Source organism: Homalodisca vitripennis, chromosome 7 (genome assembly GCF_021130785.1).
Source record: "Homalodisca vitripennis isolate AUS2020 chromosome 7, UT_GWSS_2.1, whole genome shotgun sequence".
Taxonomy (NCBI): Eukaryota; Metazoa; Arthropoda; class Insecta; order Hemiptera; family Cicadellidae; genus Homalodisca; species Homalodisca vitripennis.
The window spans coordinates 130,646,469-130,663,070 of NC_060213.1; the positions used below are offsets into that span (position 1 = coordinate 130,646,469).

Genomic DNA, 16,602 nt, shown 5'->3' on the forward strand with positions numbered 1-16,602 from the left:
ACATATGAATTTAATATCATCCGTCCAAAAATATTGAAAATCACTTTTTTCCAGTGTTTCTGTGTTCTCCTTTCGTCAAGATAAGTATAAAGCATTTGATCAGTTCCGTCGATCCCTCCCATTCCATGATTATACTCGTATACAATTTTTGGCTTGGTTCGTACAATAATCTTACCACACCTCCTGATCGAATAGGTTACATTTCTTACTTCACTTTTGCTGGATAGTAATACAAACTGTTTTTTGTTTGACGATTTCTCTCTCCAAGCTAATTGGAGAATGGGTCCTTTCCTGACATATACCTTTTTACCAACAGGATATCTGCCAAGTAGTTGTTTTGGATTGCCCTTTCTTTCAAGTCTCACAGTTCTGGTTATCCATGTTAATTTTGAATATAAGAATCTGGCTAACTTTTTTGATGTGAAGAAATTGTCCAGGTATAGATGATAACCCTTATTTAATAAATTAGCCATATCCAAGAGTTTCTTTACTACATAATAGCCTAACCCACAATACTCAAAATCATTTTTGTTCTCATATTTTGAACCCTTGTAGCAGAAGAATTGTGAGCAGTAATTTGTGGATGCATCACATAACACCCACAGTTTTACACCCCATCTGTGGTGTTTTTTTTTAGGAATGTACTGTGTAAGGGCAATTCTTTTTTTCATACCAACTAATGATTCATCCACAGATAATTTTTGAAATGGTATGTAATGCAGACGGAAGACTCTATTGCAGTGGTCAATAAGGGTTTGGAATCTTCCACATGGATTGTAATTTGGTGAGCCAAGGGGTGCTAAAATGTTAGGGTCAACAATGTGGAAAAATTTTAATAAAAGCTGAAACCTATTCCTGGTAAACATTTTTGAAAACCAGGGCTTGTGCTGTGAAGATGACTGATACCAATAGCTTTCAATTGAGGGCTTTTGGTCTATACCCATATTCAGAATTACTGATATGAATCCTTTCATTTCTGCCAGTGTTACATTTGTCCACTTTCTAATTCGTCTTTCTGGTGACAAGTTATTCCCAACAGTGTTTAGAAATGATTGGGCATATATGCAATTGGATCCTTAAGAGCTTTTATATTTTACTGATCCGTACTTTCGAGGGACAATTTTATTTAATTGCCATCAGCTAGGTCTGTGCTGATGGCTCAAGGAAGTCCCTTTCACATGGAAAGCCCAAAATAATTTTTACTTGGAGCGTTTCCTTCATATTGATAACTATCTTAAAGAGAAGAACAAACATATTCTACAATATTTATAGCAAACTTGACCAATTATAACAGCCTCAACATGCTCTGAATGGGTGGTCTGCATTTAATCAGAAAGTACAGAGAATTCACAAAGACATTGACGGACAAAATTCAGTTCTAAAGATAGTGACAAATTTAATAAAATAATGTGTTTACCGTTATGTCATGGTACACTACTAAAGATGGTTTGTCTGAATGCTTTATTAAGATATTAGATTGGTAGTGGCTGAAATAATAGCTTGATGAACAATTTAAGTATCATGGAATAGACTTCCTGGGTAATGAAAATTGCATTTGGCCAGTTATAATTTGTTTTAAGTATACAGCCACACAAGGATCCTTATTATTGTTTGTGCATTTAAAAGGTAAGCCTAGAGTCTTAATGAAAAAACAAACTAATCTAAACTTGACTTTACAAGGTGTTTTACAAGTTATAGCACAGACTGATGAACAACAAAATGATTTCAAGAAGGCCAAGTCGGTCTTTAATAAATTCCTAAGTATATGTAGTTTATTGTGTTTACTGCATTCCTAGTTATCTGGAACTAGAAATGATTCAGATAAATGCGGATTTAATAATCTTTGAAACTGTTGGAACCAAAGAGATGGGTTTGTAGTTTTGAAATTACTTTCCATCACCTTGGTTATGTAAAGGATTAAATTTTTATATTTTTAACTTTGTTAGAAGTACATCTGGGTCAGTGACTTATTGATACTGTTAACACGAGGTTGATTAACATCATTTTTTCAGAACTTTATGAAATTAGACCTTATGGAATATCTATTCCGGCTGACAGAGTGGAAAAATGCCTGTTCTAGACTGCACAATTTTGGTTCCTTTAAAATAATTTTAAGCTTCTTTTTCACTGGAAAGGTTTTTGACTAGACCTTGAAGTCCACTCTTCATGTCTAAGAAAACCAAAGCACAAATATTTTCCACCAACTCCAAGTCGGTGCTAATGTGCGGATGAAAAAAGTGTTACAATTACAAACCATAAAATATAAGTGTAGTTACATGCCATCAAATATTTCTTAAACATTTTTGTAGAAGAGATGTAGTTAGAGGTAGGGTGTGATTTCTTTCTCGTAATATGTTAGCCAAAACACTATCTACCCTACTTTCACAACTTTTATACTATGTAAATTCACTCCATTAATTTCTCCAATTAAGAAACTATATAACATGCTTTTCCAAACAGAGTACAATCTATTAATAAGAATTTCATAATTTGATACTTTCAGATAATTTAATTACAAATAGCTGAGACATCACTGTTAGTAAAATTGCCAGTTTCACTTATGATCTATTTAATATAGTACCACATGATTGAATATTTAAAAGGCAAACTTTAAACACAACATTAAGTAGAAAAAATTGAGTGATTTTTTTAGTTTAAGTTACGGTTGGCCTTTGACATTTTCAATGTGTATTGTTTGTGTCTCAGTAATTTTTGCATACGACAATATATATATATATATATATATATATATATATATATATATATACATTTATTAAATTTGTATAAATGGCAATAGCCTAATTTAATTTAAATTTAAATTAGGCTATTGCCATTTATACAAATTTAATAAATGTAAACAAGTCATTTGACAGGTATTTGGTCTTCCCATCATATGTTAGTTTGGTTATTTAAACGCATATGTGACAGATACGGCCAAATACAATATAATTGAATCGTAAAAAGTGAGGGCTCTGTGGTGTAATGGTAGCACATTCACCCGGCAAGTGAGAGATCCGGGTTCGAGTCCCGGCGGAGCAAGTACTTTTTGCGATTCAATGTTTATTGAAATTAAATTAGGCTATTGCCATTTATACAAATTTAATAAATGTAAACAAGTCATTTGACAGGTATTTGGTCTTCCCATCATATGTTAGTTTGGTTATTTAAACGCATATGTGACAGATACGGCCAAATACAATATAATTGAATCGTAAAAAGTGAGGGCTCTGTGGTGTAATGGTAGCACATTCACCCGGCAAGTGAGAGATCCGGGTTCGAGTCCCGGCGGAGCAAGTACTTTTTGCGATTCAATGTTTATTATATATATATATATATATACATATATATGAAAACTCACCAGTAATAAGTCCTTATTGGGTCCTGCCGCCCTGATTGGGTGGGTGAGTCATGGGCATGATTGGTTTTGGCAACAGAGGAGTGATATAGCTGGAGGAAAATTCTGCTGAAGGATTTGAGGTGGATTGTGCCACATACATTTGAGGATTGAAAGGAGGCATTTGGAAAGGATCAGATGGGTTCTGTGTCATCGCCATCGAGGGATTGAAAGGTTGTTGTGCCATCAGTATAGGATTGAATGATTGTGGTGTTGCCGGCATAACATAATTGTATGGCTGTGGTGCTGTCGGCACAGAAGGATTGAATGGCTGTTGTGTTGTTGGCATGGAAGGATTGAAGGGTGGTTGTGTTATAGGCATAGTGGCTTTTTGAGACTGTTGTAAGGGTTCGGAGGAATCTACAGGAGGTGCTTCTCCATTCTAGAACACTGGCACAGTGCCCAGAAACACAGGCACTTCTTGGGTCACATCTACAAGGCAGCAACCTGTTTCTGCTATCACCTGACACAACCCACATTACAGTTAATAGCTAATATTAAAATTCACAGCTAATAAGAATTGATTGAGATATTTTACTAATTATACACCAGTATAGAAATTTCAATTATTCATATATACTACACAGGGGCTGTTTGAAAAGTAAACTCCATGATTTTGCGAAGTTAAAAAAAAAAACAGTAGATTAACTAAGTGTTCAGAACTTGCTTTCCTCTCCAAAATTTAATAATGGACTTAAACAGTATATCGTACTTGTATACTACTTCGTACTTGTACTCTGAACGAGAGGGGAGTCATCTTGGACTTGATCTTAGCCTCAATGAAGTGTACCTCGGTGAGCCCTGCCGTTGACACAGTATTGCAGCAGGACAGACATCATCCTGCCCTGGAAATTAACTTCGGAATGTTTCTTCCTCTATACAACGGGATCCTAAGCGATTTCAAAAGGACTTAAATAGGTGCAATATGGATAACGTCTTCTCATGGATTCAGGATACTCCCTACCCTGTTCATTGTGATGATGTGGAGACTGCGTTCATGGGCTTTTGCCAACAACTGGGACAAGTCATCGTTGAAAATTCCCCCATAAGATATATTGGAAGTAAAACGTTTCCACGCTGGTTCTCGAAGGAATTGGGTGAGTTTGGTTACCAGGAAGAAGATTGCTCATAAGACTTTTAAATCCACTCTTAGAGATGAGGACTACTGGGCGTTTTTGTGGATTGAGAAGGTCATGCAGTGTTCTCGCTAGGGTGTGTTACGATTCATATATTCAGAGGTTGAATTCGGCAATCCCGGAAAACGTCAAGGCTTTTTGGGCGCATGTGAACTGTCAAAGAAAAAACCTGGGGATACCATCAAGATTGATTTACAATGACGTTAGTACGCAAGATCCTTCAATAATGTGTGACTTTTTTTCCAGATTCTTTGCATCTGTGTACCGGTTGCCAAGAAGTAATCCCTCTACATACCCTCCTCAGTCAAATGCAAGCTTGTCATCGTGCTTTGTTGATTGTACTGATATGGAAAAAAGGCTTGAAGCTCTGGACCCCTACAAGGGTTCTGGCCCTGACTGTATACCACCCAGAGTCATAAAATATTGCTCTAGTGCAATTGCCCCCCACCTCACTATTTTTTTCAATCTTTTGATGAGTAAAGGAGTTTTCCCCCAGAATCTTAAGTCTGGTTATGTTACTCCAATTCACAAATCTGGTGACTTGGGGAATGTTCAAAACTACAGACCTGTAGTTATACAGTCGTGTCTGGCCAAGATATTTGAAAGCATCGTTTTGGATTTCATTTCTTTTTCTTTGAGGAGCTTTATTTGTCCCGAACAGCATGGGTTCTTTGCGGGTCGCTCCACGTCAACTAATTTGGCTGTTTTTTCATAACACTGTAATCCGGTCCTTCTCTAGGGACACTCAGATCGACACAGTCTACCTGGATTTCTCATAAGGCTTTTGATCGCATTAGCCACGTCCACCTGATCAAAAAACTTGAGGCCTTTGGGATCCATGGTGTTTTGCTTGACTGGTTTGAGTCCTACCTTAATAATAGACATCTACAAGTGCGGTTTGGGGGAGCAGTTTCTGAACCGATACCCGTTCTGTCAGAGGCGTACCTCAGGGCTCACTCCTGGGGACCCATTTTGTTCAGCCTGTTTATTAATGATGTGGGCGACAGGCTTTTCAACTAATTTCTTGTTGTTTGCAGATGATGCTAAGGTCTTTGTTGAGATAACTGGTCCTGATGATTGCCGTTTAGATTTGCAAAGTAACTTGGATGGTCTTGGTAGAATGGTGTGTGTTGAATGACATGGACTTGAATCCGGACAAATGTTTTGTGATGACATTTGCACGTTCTCGGTCAGCTCTTGAGTATGGTTATACTATTGGAGAGGTGCCCATCTGAAGCGAGTGGAGAGTGCAAAGGACCTTGGAATAATAATGGTACCTAATCTTGACCCTCGGGGAGCACTTGCAACATATTTCTAAAAAAGCCAACGCTTCCCTTGGATTTTGTCATAAGAGCCTCACGTGATGGTCTTTCTGTTCCCTCATTGAGACATCTCTTCATCTCGCTGGTCAGACCACATCTGGAGTATGCGTCCGTGGTGTGGGCTCCTTTCCAGAAAAACCATTGTGACCTACTGGAAAGAATTCAGATAAGATTTTTGAAGACAGTTGGAGTCCGGCTGGGATTTAACTATAGGGAGGTTCCGGTGACAACGCTAAGGGATGCTCTTGGACTGCCCCTGCAGGAGTCAAGAAGAAGGTATCTGGACCTGATGTTCCTGCACAGACTGCTAAATGGTAGTATCGACTGCCCCGATCTCCTCGGCATGGTAGATCTGCGTGTTCCAGTCGGAGGCACCAGGTCGAGAGACCTCTTTGGAAAGACACATCAGCTAACCAGCTACGGCTACCACAGTATCATCCCTCGTTTACTGAGACATGGGAACTCTGTTTCAGCACGGGCCGACTTCTTTGGCTCTTCACCCACTACCTTCAGGGGAAAACATATTGCACTCGTGATTATTCAGGAAATTTTTATACTTATTCTTTTTCTAGTCTTATCTTCTTTTTGTTCTTAGGCATAGCATTTAAAAATGTATTTAGATCAAATGCTAGTTGGTCCCATTGTAGTTAATAGCATTTATATACCTACATATCAGTATTGTTCTTGGGTTGGTGAAGTCAATTGTTGTTAGAGAGTATTTATTGATTGTTGCTTAGTTTATACTCTTTGGTTGTTACTATTTGTGTATTTAAAATAATTATTTTGTTGGAAATTATTTATATACATCTTGAAGCTATCTAGTAAATATTGTTGTTAACTTATGTTGTTAATTTGTACTTTTGTATGTACTAGTTGCTTGTTTGTACATTTGTGTAAATGGCACTGACCGGTTGATAAATAAATAAATAAATAAATAAATAAATATACTCTGAAGAAGTACAGGGTGTTTATAAATAAATATACCAGTTAATACGTTTTTTAATATGTATTATATAAAACTTAAAATTATAATTAATACATGATATTAAAGAGAAAATCAAATAGTTATACCTACAAGCTAACAAGTGTTCAATGTGAGCTCAATTCGTCACATGGAACATCAAGTCGATAGCCCAGTTCGTCCCAAACTTTGGTCAATGTGTCTAGAGTGATTATTGCAATAGCTGCTTCAATCCTGTTCCTTAAGTCGGGTAGGTCAGCTGGTAGCGGAGGAGGCACATACACACAATCCTTTATGAATCTCCCCAAAGGTAGAAATTACATGATGTCAGGTCGGGCGAACATGGAGGCCATGCGAAACAGGTCTGTCATTGCAGCCAATCCAGCGGTCAGGTACAGGGATGTTCAACTAATCGCGTACTGAATCGTGTGTGGCGGTGCAACAACTTGCTGCCAAATGAAATTCTGTGGTTCATCTTCTTCTATTTGAAGAAATATCCATAGTTCTAGATCAACGTCAACATTATAAATACCAGTTACAGTTCCTTCTCCAAAAAAAGAAAGGCCCATAATCTTTCTGCGTAAATATGGCATACAACAAATTCATTAGGGGAATCTCGCTGCAATTACAGTATCTCGTGAGGGTTTTCTGAGCTCCAGATAAGCACACTGTGAGTGTTCACATGTCCACTGAGGTGAAAAGTTGATTCATCAATAAAAACGACATGATCCTGAATATCTTCATTGTCATGTAACATTTTGTTTGCAAAATTGGCATGTAAACCGTAGGCTTAAGAGCCTGTAACAACTGCAATAAAAAGGACATAGTGGTAAGTGTTTCCACAAAACTTTCCAAACAGCCATTTCTGGAATTGCAAATTCACGACTAGCCTTCTGAACTGATTTTTGTGGGCTACGTGTGAAAGTCTGTCACTCACTCAATACTCTCTTCACTAACCGTTAGTCGTCCTGTACTCTTCTTCTCTTTGCAAAGGCAGCCAGTATCTTTAAACTGTTGATACCATCTATGGATTTTATTATCACTTGGAGGGTAAAAAACCGAACTTTGGATGGAACGGACGTTGCACAGTTACTAACTGTTCAGTTTTTGTAAACTGCAGAACACAAAAAGCCATTTTTGCTACTAGCACTTTCTAATGGCGGAGGAAACATTGCATCCGCATGCGCACAGATGACATCAAATAAAACTGTTGCTCTTTGATTTGATGTATGAATTATAATTTTATAAGTTATATGTAAAAAACCTACAAATTGTTAAAACTGATATTTATTTATAAACATCCGGTACTTTTAATTTTATGTTTCTTATATAACTAGGCCTAACGAACCTTTTAATACACAATTTTGTTTAAAATTTAAATTAATTAATTTTTACAGCAATTTCTATTAAAAAAATCAAATGGAATTTAATGATATGAAGTAATGTTTACAATTTAGTCTTAGTTTGAAAGAACAACTCTGAAACCATTTTTATACACAGTTACCATTTACATTGAAGCACTTATCGTACTGTTAGTATTCTCAACAGCTGTCTTCGTGGTTTAACTCTGCAAGGCACTGAATCACTCTTTTCTGCTATACAAGCACTATTTCCAGATTTGAACTGGTTGTTCCATCCCATATTGCCAAGCCATACCTTAGATGGGATTCAAAAAGTGCAAAATATGTGATTTTGGCTGTTTTTATCCCACTTGTTTGTTTGGTCCGCCTGATAACATATGTTTCTGAGCCGAGTTTTAGTTTTACAAAATTGATCAATATGAGTTCGCCAGATCAGGTTTTCATCTATCACTACACTTGTTGAGCTTTGTTTAGAGTGTTATTAGAGAGGCATTTCATTTCCACTATTTATTGCCTGTTGCTTAAATAGCTGTCAAACCAGGCTAGTGCTGTTCCTGTTACTACGAAAGCATTCAACTTCCCAAGTAAGCTGTCATGATTTAGGCAGTTAAAAGCCTTGCTTAAGTATAAGTATAGGCTAGTCACCATTATAGTCCTCTTCCAGTTAGTCAGTTATATTTTAAATTAGCTGTATTAGTGCTGTAGTAGTTGATCTACACTAAAAAGCCATGTTGGTAATTTGTTAATAAACTGGTTATTTGTTAATAATAGTAACGTTAAGGCAATATTTTCTATTATTTTTGAGAATGTGGGTAGTAGAGATATGGGGTAGTAGCTGCTCGTCTCTGTGGTTAATCTATTTTTAAATTTTGGGTAGACTTTTGACATTTGGGTTTTTAATTATGACAGAAAAATATCTTGTTGAAATGATTTGTTGATTATGGTTGTTAATTGAATGGCTATCTCTCCTTTGCAGGTCTTGGCTAATTTGGCTGAAATTTAATTGATTTCAGCTGATGTTTTTGGTTTGAGGGAATCTTTAGTTTTCCGGACTTCTTCAGATATAGCTGGAATCACAGTGTTTCTAATATTTGTGTTTGTAGGATGTGGAAATTTGAGGCAGAGTTGTTTTGTTGGTTATTTTCATTCAATGTTCTTTCTGTAATTTTTGCAAAAAACCGATTGAAGTTATATGCAATATCTTTTGGTTTTCTCACATATCTACCATTCACCTAAAGTTTCATTTCATTTAGTTTTTCATTTTTTCCTTTATTTCTTGGTTATGACCTGCTTTTGATTTGTTGTCCGTCTGGACAATGATAGTTCCATTCTGATCTTTACGTAGCTTTTTGAGCTTTAGATCATAGTCCTGTTTCTTTCTTGCTGCTTCTGTTCTGTCTTCTTTCAGCCCAAGCGCAAGTACTGTTCATTTGCTCCTACATATATATATTTTCCCTAACAGTTTGCTTTCCTCATCCCAGAATTAGTTTGTCTACGTTTTTTGTTAGAAGTATGGACAAGCAATATCTAGAGAATATTGAAGTATATTGCACAATAAGTCATATGCTGTGTCAACATTATGTGTTGTTTGAATTTCTGTCTAGTCTTCATTGCTTAAGAGTACCTTAAGTTGGCGTGTGGATTGTTCACTACAAACCCTTCTTTTTCTTAGCATGTTGGAATGGAGATGTTTTGGATAATTAAGGGTATCATTTGAGATGTATGATCTGAAAGGCATGTTTGAGCTACATTTAATTTTGCTCCAGATTGGTACACCCAGTCTATTGATGTTTTTCTTGTTGCAGGAAGTTTATGTCTGATAATATAGCAGCATGGTAATAACTCTGTGACATTATTTATATCATTATTTTCTTGCAGGATATCTACAATTATGTCACCCACTATACTATTGGTTTCTCTGTGGTTAGGCCATCATTAATCGTACTTGAAGGACAATTCAATGCAGCATTAGGTTTGCGCTAGGTGGCCGGTAAACTCTTAATACTAGGAGTGGCCGTTTTTCCTTTGTATTTCAAATAGTGGACTCACCAAAATGTTCTGAGTCTGGGCTGCTTGTTATTAATAACCTAATGAAATTTTCCATACCATTTTTAGAAAAATCGGCTAAACCTCCTTTAAATCGTGTTGTCTACCGAAACCACCAACTAAGAAATAATTTGTTTTCCAGTTGTTTCACAGGTTTTCCTGGTTGAGACCATGTTCTGTGACAACGAATACATCAGGGTTTTCATTTAAATAGTGTGTCACTCTTTCCAGTTTGATGGTTAGACAGTTAATTTTTTGGTGCTCAATGGTTATATATTTGCTTTGGGCCCTTTTTTGAGTCACGAAGGAGTTTTTATCCTGCTGTTTATCGTGTTTGTGTGGTTTAAAAAAAGAATCAGGGTGGTGCATGTCGAACTGTATTATGATCTGTTTCCCAGATTCTTGTGGGAATGGTGGAGGTACAAGGTGGTGTAAGTTAAAAAAAAGTTTCCTGCCAGTGGGTTCTCCAGTTGCAGAGTTTTGAAAAGAGATGGGGTCTGCGGTAATGGAAGCTGAGGCAGTGGTATCAGGCGAAAGGGAGGTTACTGGGGTGTTGATGGTTGTGGTAGCTGTGTGGTCTTGGTTCTTGTTATAATTTGGAGGTAAAATTCCATGTATTCTGTAAAAAACTCTTGTAAACTTTGATTTTACGGCTTTGGTTTAGCGTACGTAGGTGGTTCTTTGGTTTGTTCCTTGGATGTGTGGTTTAAGCCTGATTTGGCACACAAAGTGTGTTCAACCAATACTAAAAACAAAGGCATGCTGGAACGCCTAATACAAACAGAACTTAACTTCATAAGGAACTGGTGTCATGGGGAAGGTCTGCGGATCAACCCATCAAAAACAAATATGATTACCTTTACCAGGAAAAGAAAATTCCAGCTAGCACAACCTGTCCTGGAGGGAATCAGCATTAACCAAACAAAGGAAGTGAAGTAACTGGGATTAATCCTGGATGAAAAGCTCACTGGGAACTCCCATATTAGAAACAGGATATCCAAAGTAATAATGGCCCTTGGGGCCTGTAAGAGACTTTTTGGATTTAAATGGGGACTTAAAACCAAAATGATATATTGGATTTACGAAACCATAATAAAACCAATGGTCACATATGCTGCCTTAGTGTGGTGGCCGAAGGTAGAACAAACAACAGCTGCAAAAAGGCTACAGAGTCTTCAAAGGTTAGCTTGCTTAAGCATCACGGGAGCGATGAGCTCCTGCCCAACACTAGCAATCGAAGCGGTCCTGGGTTACACTCCTCTTAGCTAGGAGGTGATGAGAACAGCTGCGATGAGCGCAATGAAGCTTCTAGGAACAAAGGTAGTAAATGCTACCTCCTTAGAAGGCCACATGAAAATATTGGAAAAATTTCCTGAGGCTGAAATGCTAACCAAAGTATCAGATGTTATGGTTAAGAAATACTCCTTTGAAAAACCATATACGGTCTCTATCGGAAGTAGGGAGAAATGGATTAAAAACGAGGCGTACCCTACAAAAGGAGTCTTGAAGTTTTTCACTGATGGTTCACTCCTAGACTCTAGGGCAGGATACGGAATACATGGACCTGGAGTCAACATGGCTGTGGTCCTAGAAAGACATGCCACGGTTTTTCAGGCAGAGGTCATGGCAATAGACTGCGGCGAGTGCCGCTACAGTTTTGAATTTGGCGCGCGTTATCCGTCTGTTGCCGCGAACGCTATAGCCAGCTGCGCCGACCTCTAGCCTTTAGCTCAAACAATAGGAGCCTCCTACCATCCGGAATTCTTCCGGACAGGTTCTGGTAGGATGGTTCCTGCTAGGTTTTCAGGCTGTGACCGGAGGTTGTGCACACAGTGAGTCGTTGTGCAGCTTTCGAGCAGGGTGGACCGGGAGAAGTTAGCGTGGGTGGTCTAGATTTTAGTAGTATTTTGTTAGGGAACCTTTCGGAACTATACCCAAATTATTAGTATTTATTTAGTCATCAAAGCTGGTTAGGTTTTGGAATAGACGGAATCTAGTGGCGGATCCACGGATTATTCCTCTATAAGGTCCCACCTTCCGGTCGCGACGCCACGAGGTCGCAAATATTGGTAGCGCGAGCCGTCCGCCTCGGATTCCCAACACCATTCCTAACCAGCATTAATTTTAATTTCACGCTTTCCGTCCATTTTTTTAAGTTTTCGTATTAACAGTGGTAATTTCTCAAACTATGGCGTAAATCACCCCAGGGCAGCGACCGACGCCACGAGGGAAGCAGCGACCTTCACCAACAGAATCAGATAACTAAATTAGTTCTAGTCATTTAAAATAAGCTTAAAGTGTAAACCGTTATTACTTGAATTAATTTAAATATTTATTTTATTGTTCTCAGTTTAACTTTAATAGAATTTCATAGTTCAACCTTAATAATTTATACCGTACTTTTTTGCCCTTTTTATAAAGTATTTCTTAAATATAAATATGTTCTTAAATATTTCTTAAATAGTATTTTTTTAATAACTAATAACAGTAAAGTCTCATTTAAGCTTTAACTAAGCAGAGTTACGACTTGTTTAACCAAGTTCTATAGTTTTCTTTTATACTAGTAACCTGAAGTACACTTTGTATTAGACTGTAACACCATTTTTTTCACTAATTATAGGTGTTATGCAGTATTTTTCTTTGTTAACGTTTATTGACATAACTGTCCATTTATTTATTACAGCCACAATTCCTTTTTCAAGTTTTTCATAAGGATTAAGTCTTTTAAAATTTATTATCACGGAGTTCGTAATTTCCGTCTGTCTGTCTGTTTCAAACAAGAATTTCTCGTTTCGTTTTAAGACAGTTTTAAAATTTAAATTTGACATTTTTCCTTGTAATTATACTTATAGTTCTAAGCTCGCAATTGTTATAATTATTTTACTTCATATTTTTATCCGAATTAGATCTTCTTATTTTTGGAACTGCAGTAATATTTTTCGACACAAGTTTAGTCAGTTTGCCGTGCAAGCACGTAATTGCGTAAGCAGAGTTCCTCAGATCCGGTTTTTGTATCACTCCGTAGATAACGAAGTCTAATTATTTTAATCTACTTTATAGATTTTACTACTACAGTTAAGTACGAATATCTTATAATTTCCGGTCAATGTTTTAAGGTACTACGTAAGTTATCCTTGTAAGTAAACGGTAATTTGTTTTCGTTTTCACTTAAATAAATTGTAAACCGAATGATTTCTTTAAATTATTTTACGACTTAGCCTTATATACGTTTAGATGTTGGTTATATTAGTTAGTGTTAAACACATAATAATAACTGGTGCTTTTGTTTTGTGTAAATTACAGCTTGCGACGATCATTTGTAACTAACCTTGAGTTACGAATACAGGTAAGGTAGTTGGTGACTTTGTTATTTTTGTTATAGCCAATATTTTACTTTCGGTAGAATCTTAACCTTTGTGTTCTAAATATCACTTCGCTTGGAAATATGTTTAATGTTGGATTCGAGCATTTGTTTCAGGTACTCAAACAGTTGTTACAATAATTATAAGTCTAACAATGCAATTTGAGTATAATAAATTTTTATTTATTTAAAAGAGATAGACAAGCTAATTTACAGTGTAAATATTATAAAAAATTAAACTACTTAAACTTTTTTAACATCAATATAAAACTAATTTATAATTTATTAAAGTAACTACCTGATTTTTTTTTTCCTCCCAGTAGGTGTTGGTTTGCTGTATTTTTCTCAAAGCTAGGTCAGCCCAAGTTGTTTGAAATAATTGTTTTTACTGTTATTGTTTTCAGACTCCTCTAGTCTAATAATTACAAAAGTAAACTTATTGGTACCAGTTTCCCTTGTATAGCTTATTGTGTTCTTATTTTCGCTCTCTTTAAATATGTATAAACCAGACACCATCCCCAAAACTGTAGCGTGGATTAAAGAGTTAAAAGCAACTCAGGCCCGGGATCAATGCTCTCTATTGGGCATCACACCAGCAGGTACACTTGAGGGAATGAGAGTTCAGCTTCGTGCTTATATTAAAGAAAAATATAAATTAGGTGAAATCGACTCAGACGAAAATATTAATGAATCCAAATTAGAAACTACAGCAGCCTCGACTGATGTTACACCAACAGTCACACAACAATCTGAGGTACAGTCCAACATAACATACACACCTTCACAAACAATAATAGATCCGAATATACAAAATTTGATAGTGGCTATGCAACAACTTACACAAACGACAGTTGAACGCACTACAGAAGTAGTGTCTTCACAGATTGCCGAGTTATTCTCAAGCCATAATAGAGATAGTGATGCGACATTTCCTTCTGTTGTTCGCGAAATGATTAGAGCCCTGCCTATGACTTCAGGTTCGTCCCTCCCAGACCTCGTACAATTTGTAATTAAAGCTACAGAAATATTCAACTTGAACCTTGTAAGTGACAAACTATTTATTACAAATACTATTCCGCGGACTGAGGGTAGACTTCGTGGTATATGGTTAAATGCTATCACGTCTAATCTTAGTTGGCTCTCACTGGTCCAGACTATACGTACTTCACTCTTAACTGATAGAACACTGAGGGAAGCTCAGAATCAGTTCTTGTACCGCCAGCAAACTAACTCAGAGTCCTTAGCTGACTATGTACACAGCATTAGTGCCATGTTTACATTTTTAAACCCTACAGTTGATAATGCAGTTGTCTTTACTACTATTATGGCAGGTCTCAATCCCTCCACTAGAGCCTGCTTATCAGGACTTATAACACCACACTGCATTAATGATCTTTTAAAATTGGCCCCCACAGTAGATGACTTACGTCTTACATATTATGACACTCCACAAACCAACGTACCCCCACCTACATCCCTTCATAGTTCCGTACCATATAATCAAAGTTTTCAACAGAACAACAGATTGTTTTACAACCGAAGTATTGGCCACTCCAACCATACTAACGGTCAACACCACTACCAAAATCACCGGTCACATAACTTTAATCAATATAAACCTCAAAATAGTCGTAATGGCGGTCATTCACACTTGGAATCAGGGAATAACCATTCAGGCCAATATAGTACACCAAAAAACAACACAAGTCAGCGTAACTACCAAAACGGTCAGCAGAATAGGCAAGCTAATTATTCTGGTCAGTCCAATTCCAGGCCGAAACATTTAAACTTCCCAGGGAGGCATTTTTAGACAGGGAAATTGTCTCCCCTAAACCGAAGGTGAATCGCCCTGTCCGCTCTTTGGCACCTTCTTTACCCAAAGCAGATCCCCTTACTATCTGGCTATCCATAAAGGAAATCAAACTTGAAGCACTAATTGATACAGGCTCCACATACTCAATAATATCTGGGTCAGTCTTTAAGGATCTACAGAAAGGTAAAGGGTTTTACGTCAACTCACTTAACACCAGAACTCAAGCCATGACAGCGAATGGTACTTACATGAATTTCCAAAAACAGATTAAATTGCATTTTAAAATTTTACACCTTTCCTGGACTTTTCCTTTCTTTGTATCAGATAGCCTACCGGTGGCAGTTGTTTTGGGTTTGGACTTTGTAGATCACAGTAAAATGGTGATCAATGCGGCTCAGCGTAAAATAACTTTTTCCTTTGACACAACCTTAATTATTAATCAATTCCAGGATCAGTCAGCTCAACCCAACATAGAACCTAATCATACAGCACCAACATTAGGAGAAAACTTGAACACAAAACAAAAACACATTTTAAAAAACCTATTGCAGCAGTACCCGGATACCATAACACCATGCCTTGGCAAAACCAACTTAATATCTTATACCATCCGTATAACAACTAATAAGATTGTCCGCTCAAAACCTTTTCATTATGCTCCTCCCAAACTGAAAGAGCTAAACAGCCATATTAAAGACCTGTTGAGTAAGGGTATTATTCGTCCTAGTGACTCTCCATATTCAAGTCCGGCGTTTTTAGTCCCGAAAAAGAATGGTAAAAGTCGCATGGTGGTAGACTACCGTCTCATAAATAAGATGGTTGAGCTGGAGAACACTCCCATGCCAACGGTGGAGTCAGCATTCCAGTATTTAGGGAAGGCTTCTCATTTTTCCCACCTGGACCTTGTAAGTGCTTATAATCAAATACCTCTTGATGAGAATTCAAAAAAATACACGGCTTTTGTCACAAGCACAGGTTGTTACGAGTACAACTATCTGCCCTTCGGCTTAGCATCCGGTGGCATGGTTTTGGCAAATCTACTTGACAAAGTCTTTGGAGATATAAAATTCAAATTCCTTTTTGTTTATTTTGATGACCTAGTTGTCTTCAGTAACAGTTTCAACGAGCATGTACAGCATCTTAAAATAGTTTTAGACAGGCTTAGAGATGCTGGTCTGACTGTTAGTCCTGAAAAAATGGTTGTGGCT

The 16,602-nt window shown here is 37.1% G+C and overlaps 1 protein-coding gene across 1 annotated transcript in view; it reads right to left on the reverse strand.

Annotated features, from left to right (window-relative positions):
• Positions 1–3,482: 3,482 nt before the first annotated feature.
• LOC124366341 (arrestin domain-containing protein 2-like) overlaps positions 3,483–16,602 on the reverse strand; it is a 40,967-nt gene continuing 27,847 nt past the window's right edge. The window contains exon 6 of the mRNA XM_046822826.1: positions 3,483–3,857. Coding sequence (XP_046678782.1) covers positions 3,777–3,857 — 81 coding nt within the window. The 3' untranslated portion in view covers positions 3,483–3,776. The remainder of the gene's footprint in view (positions 3,858–16,602) is intronic.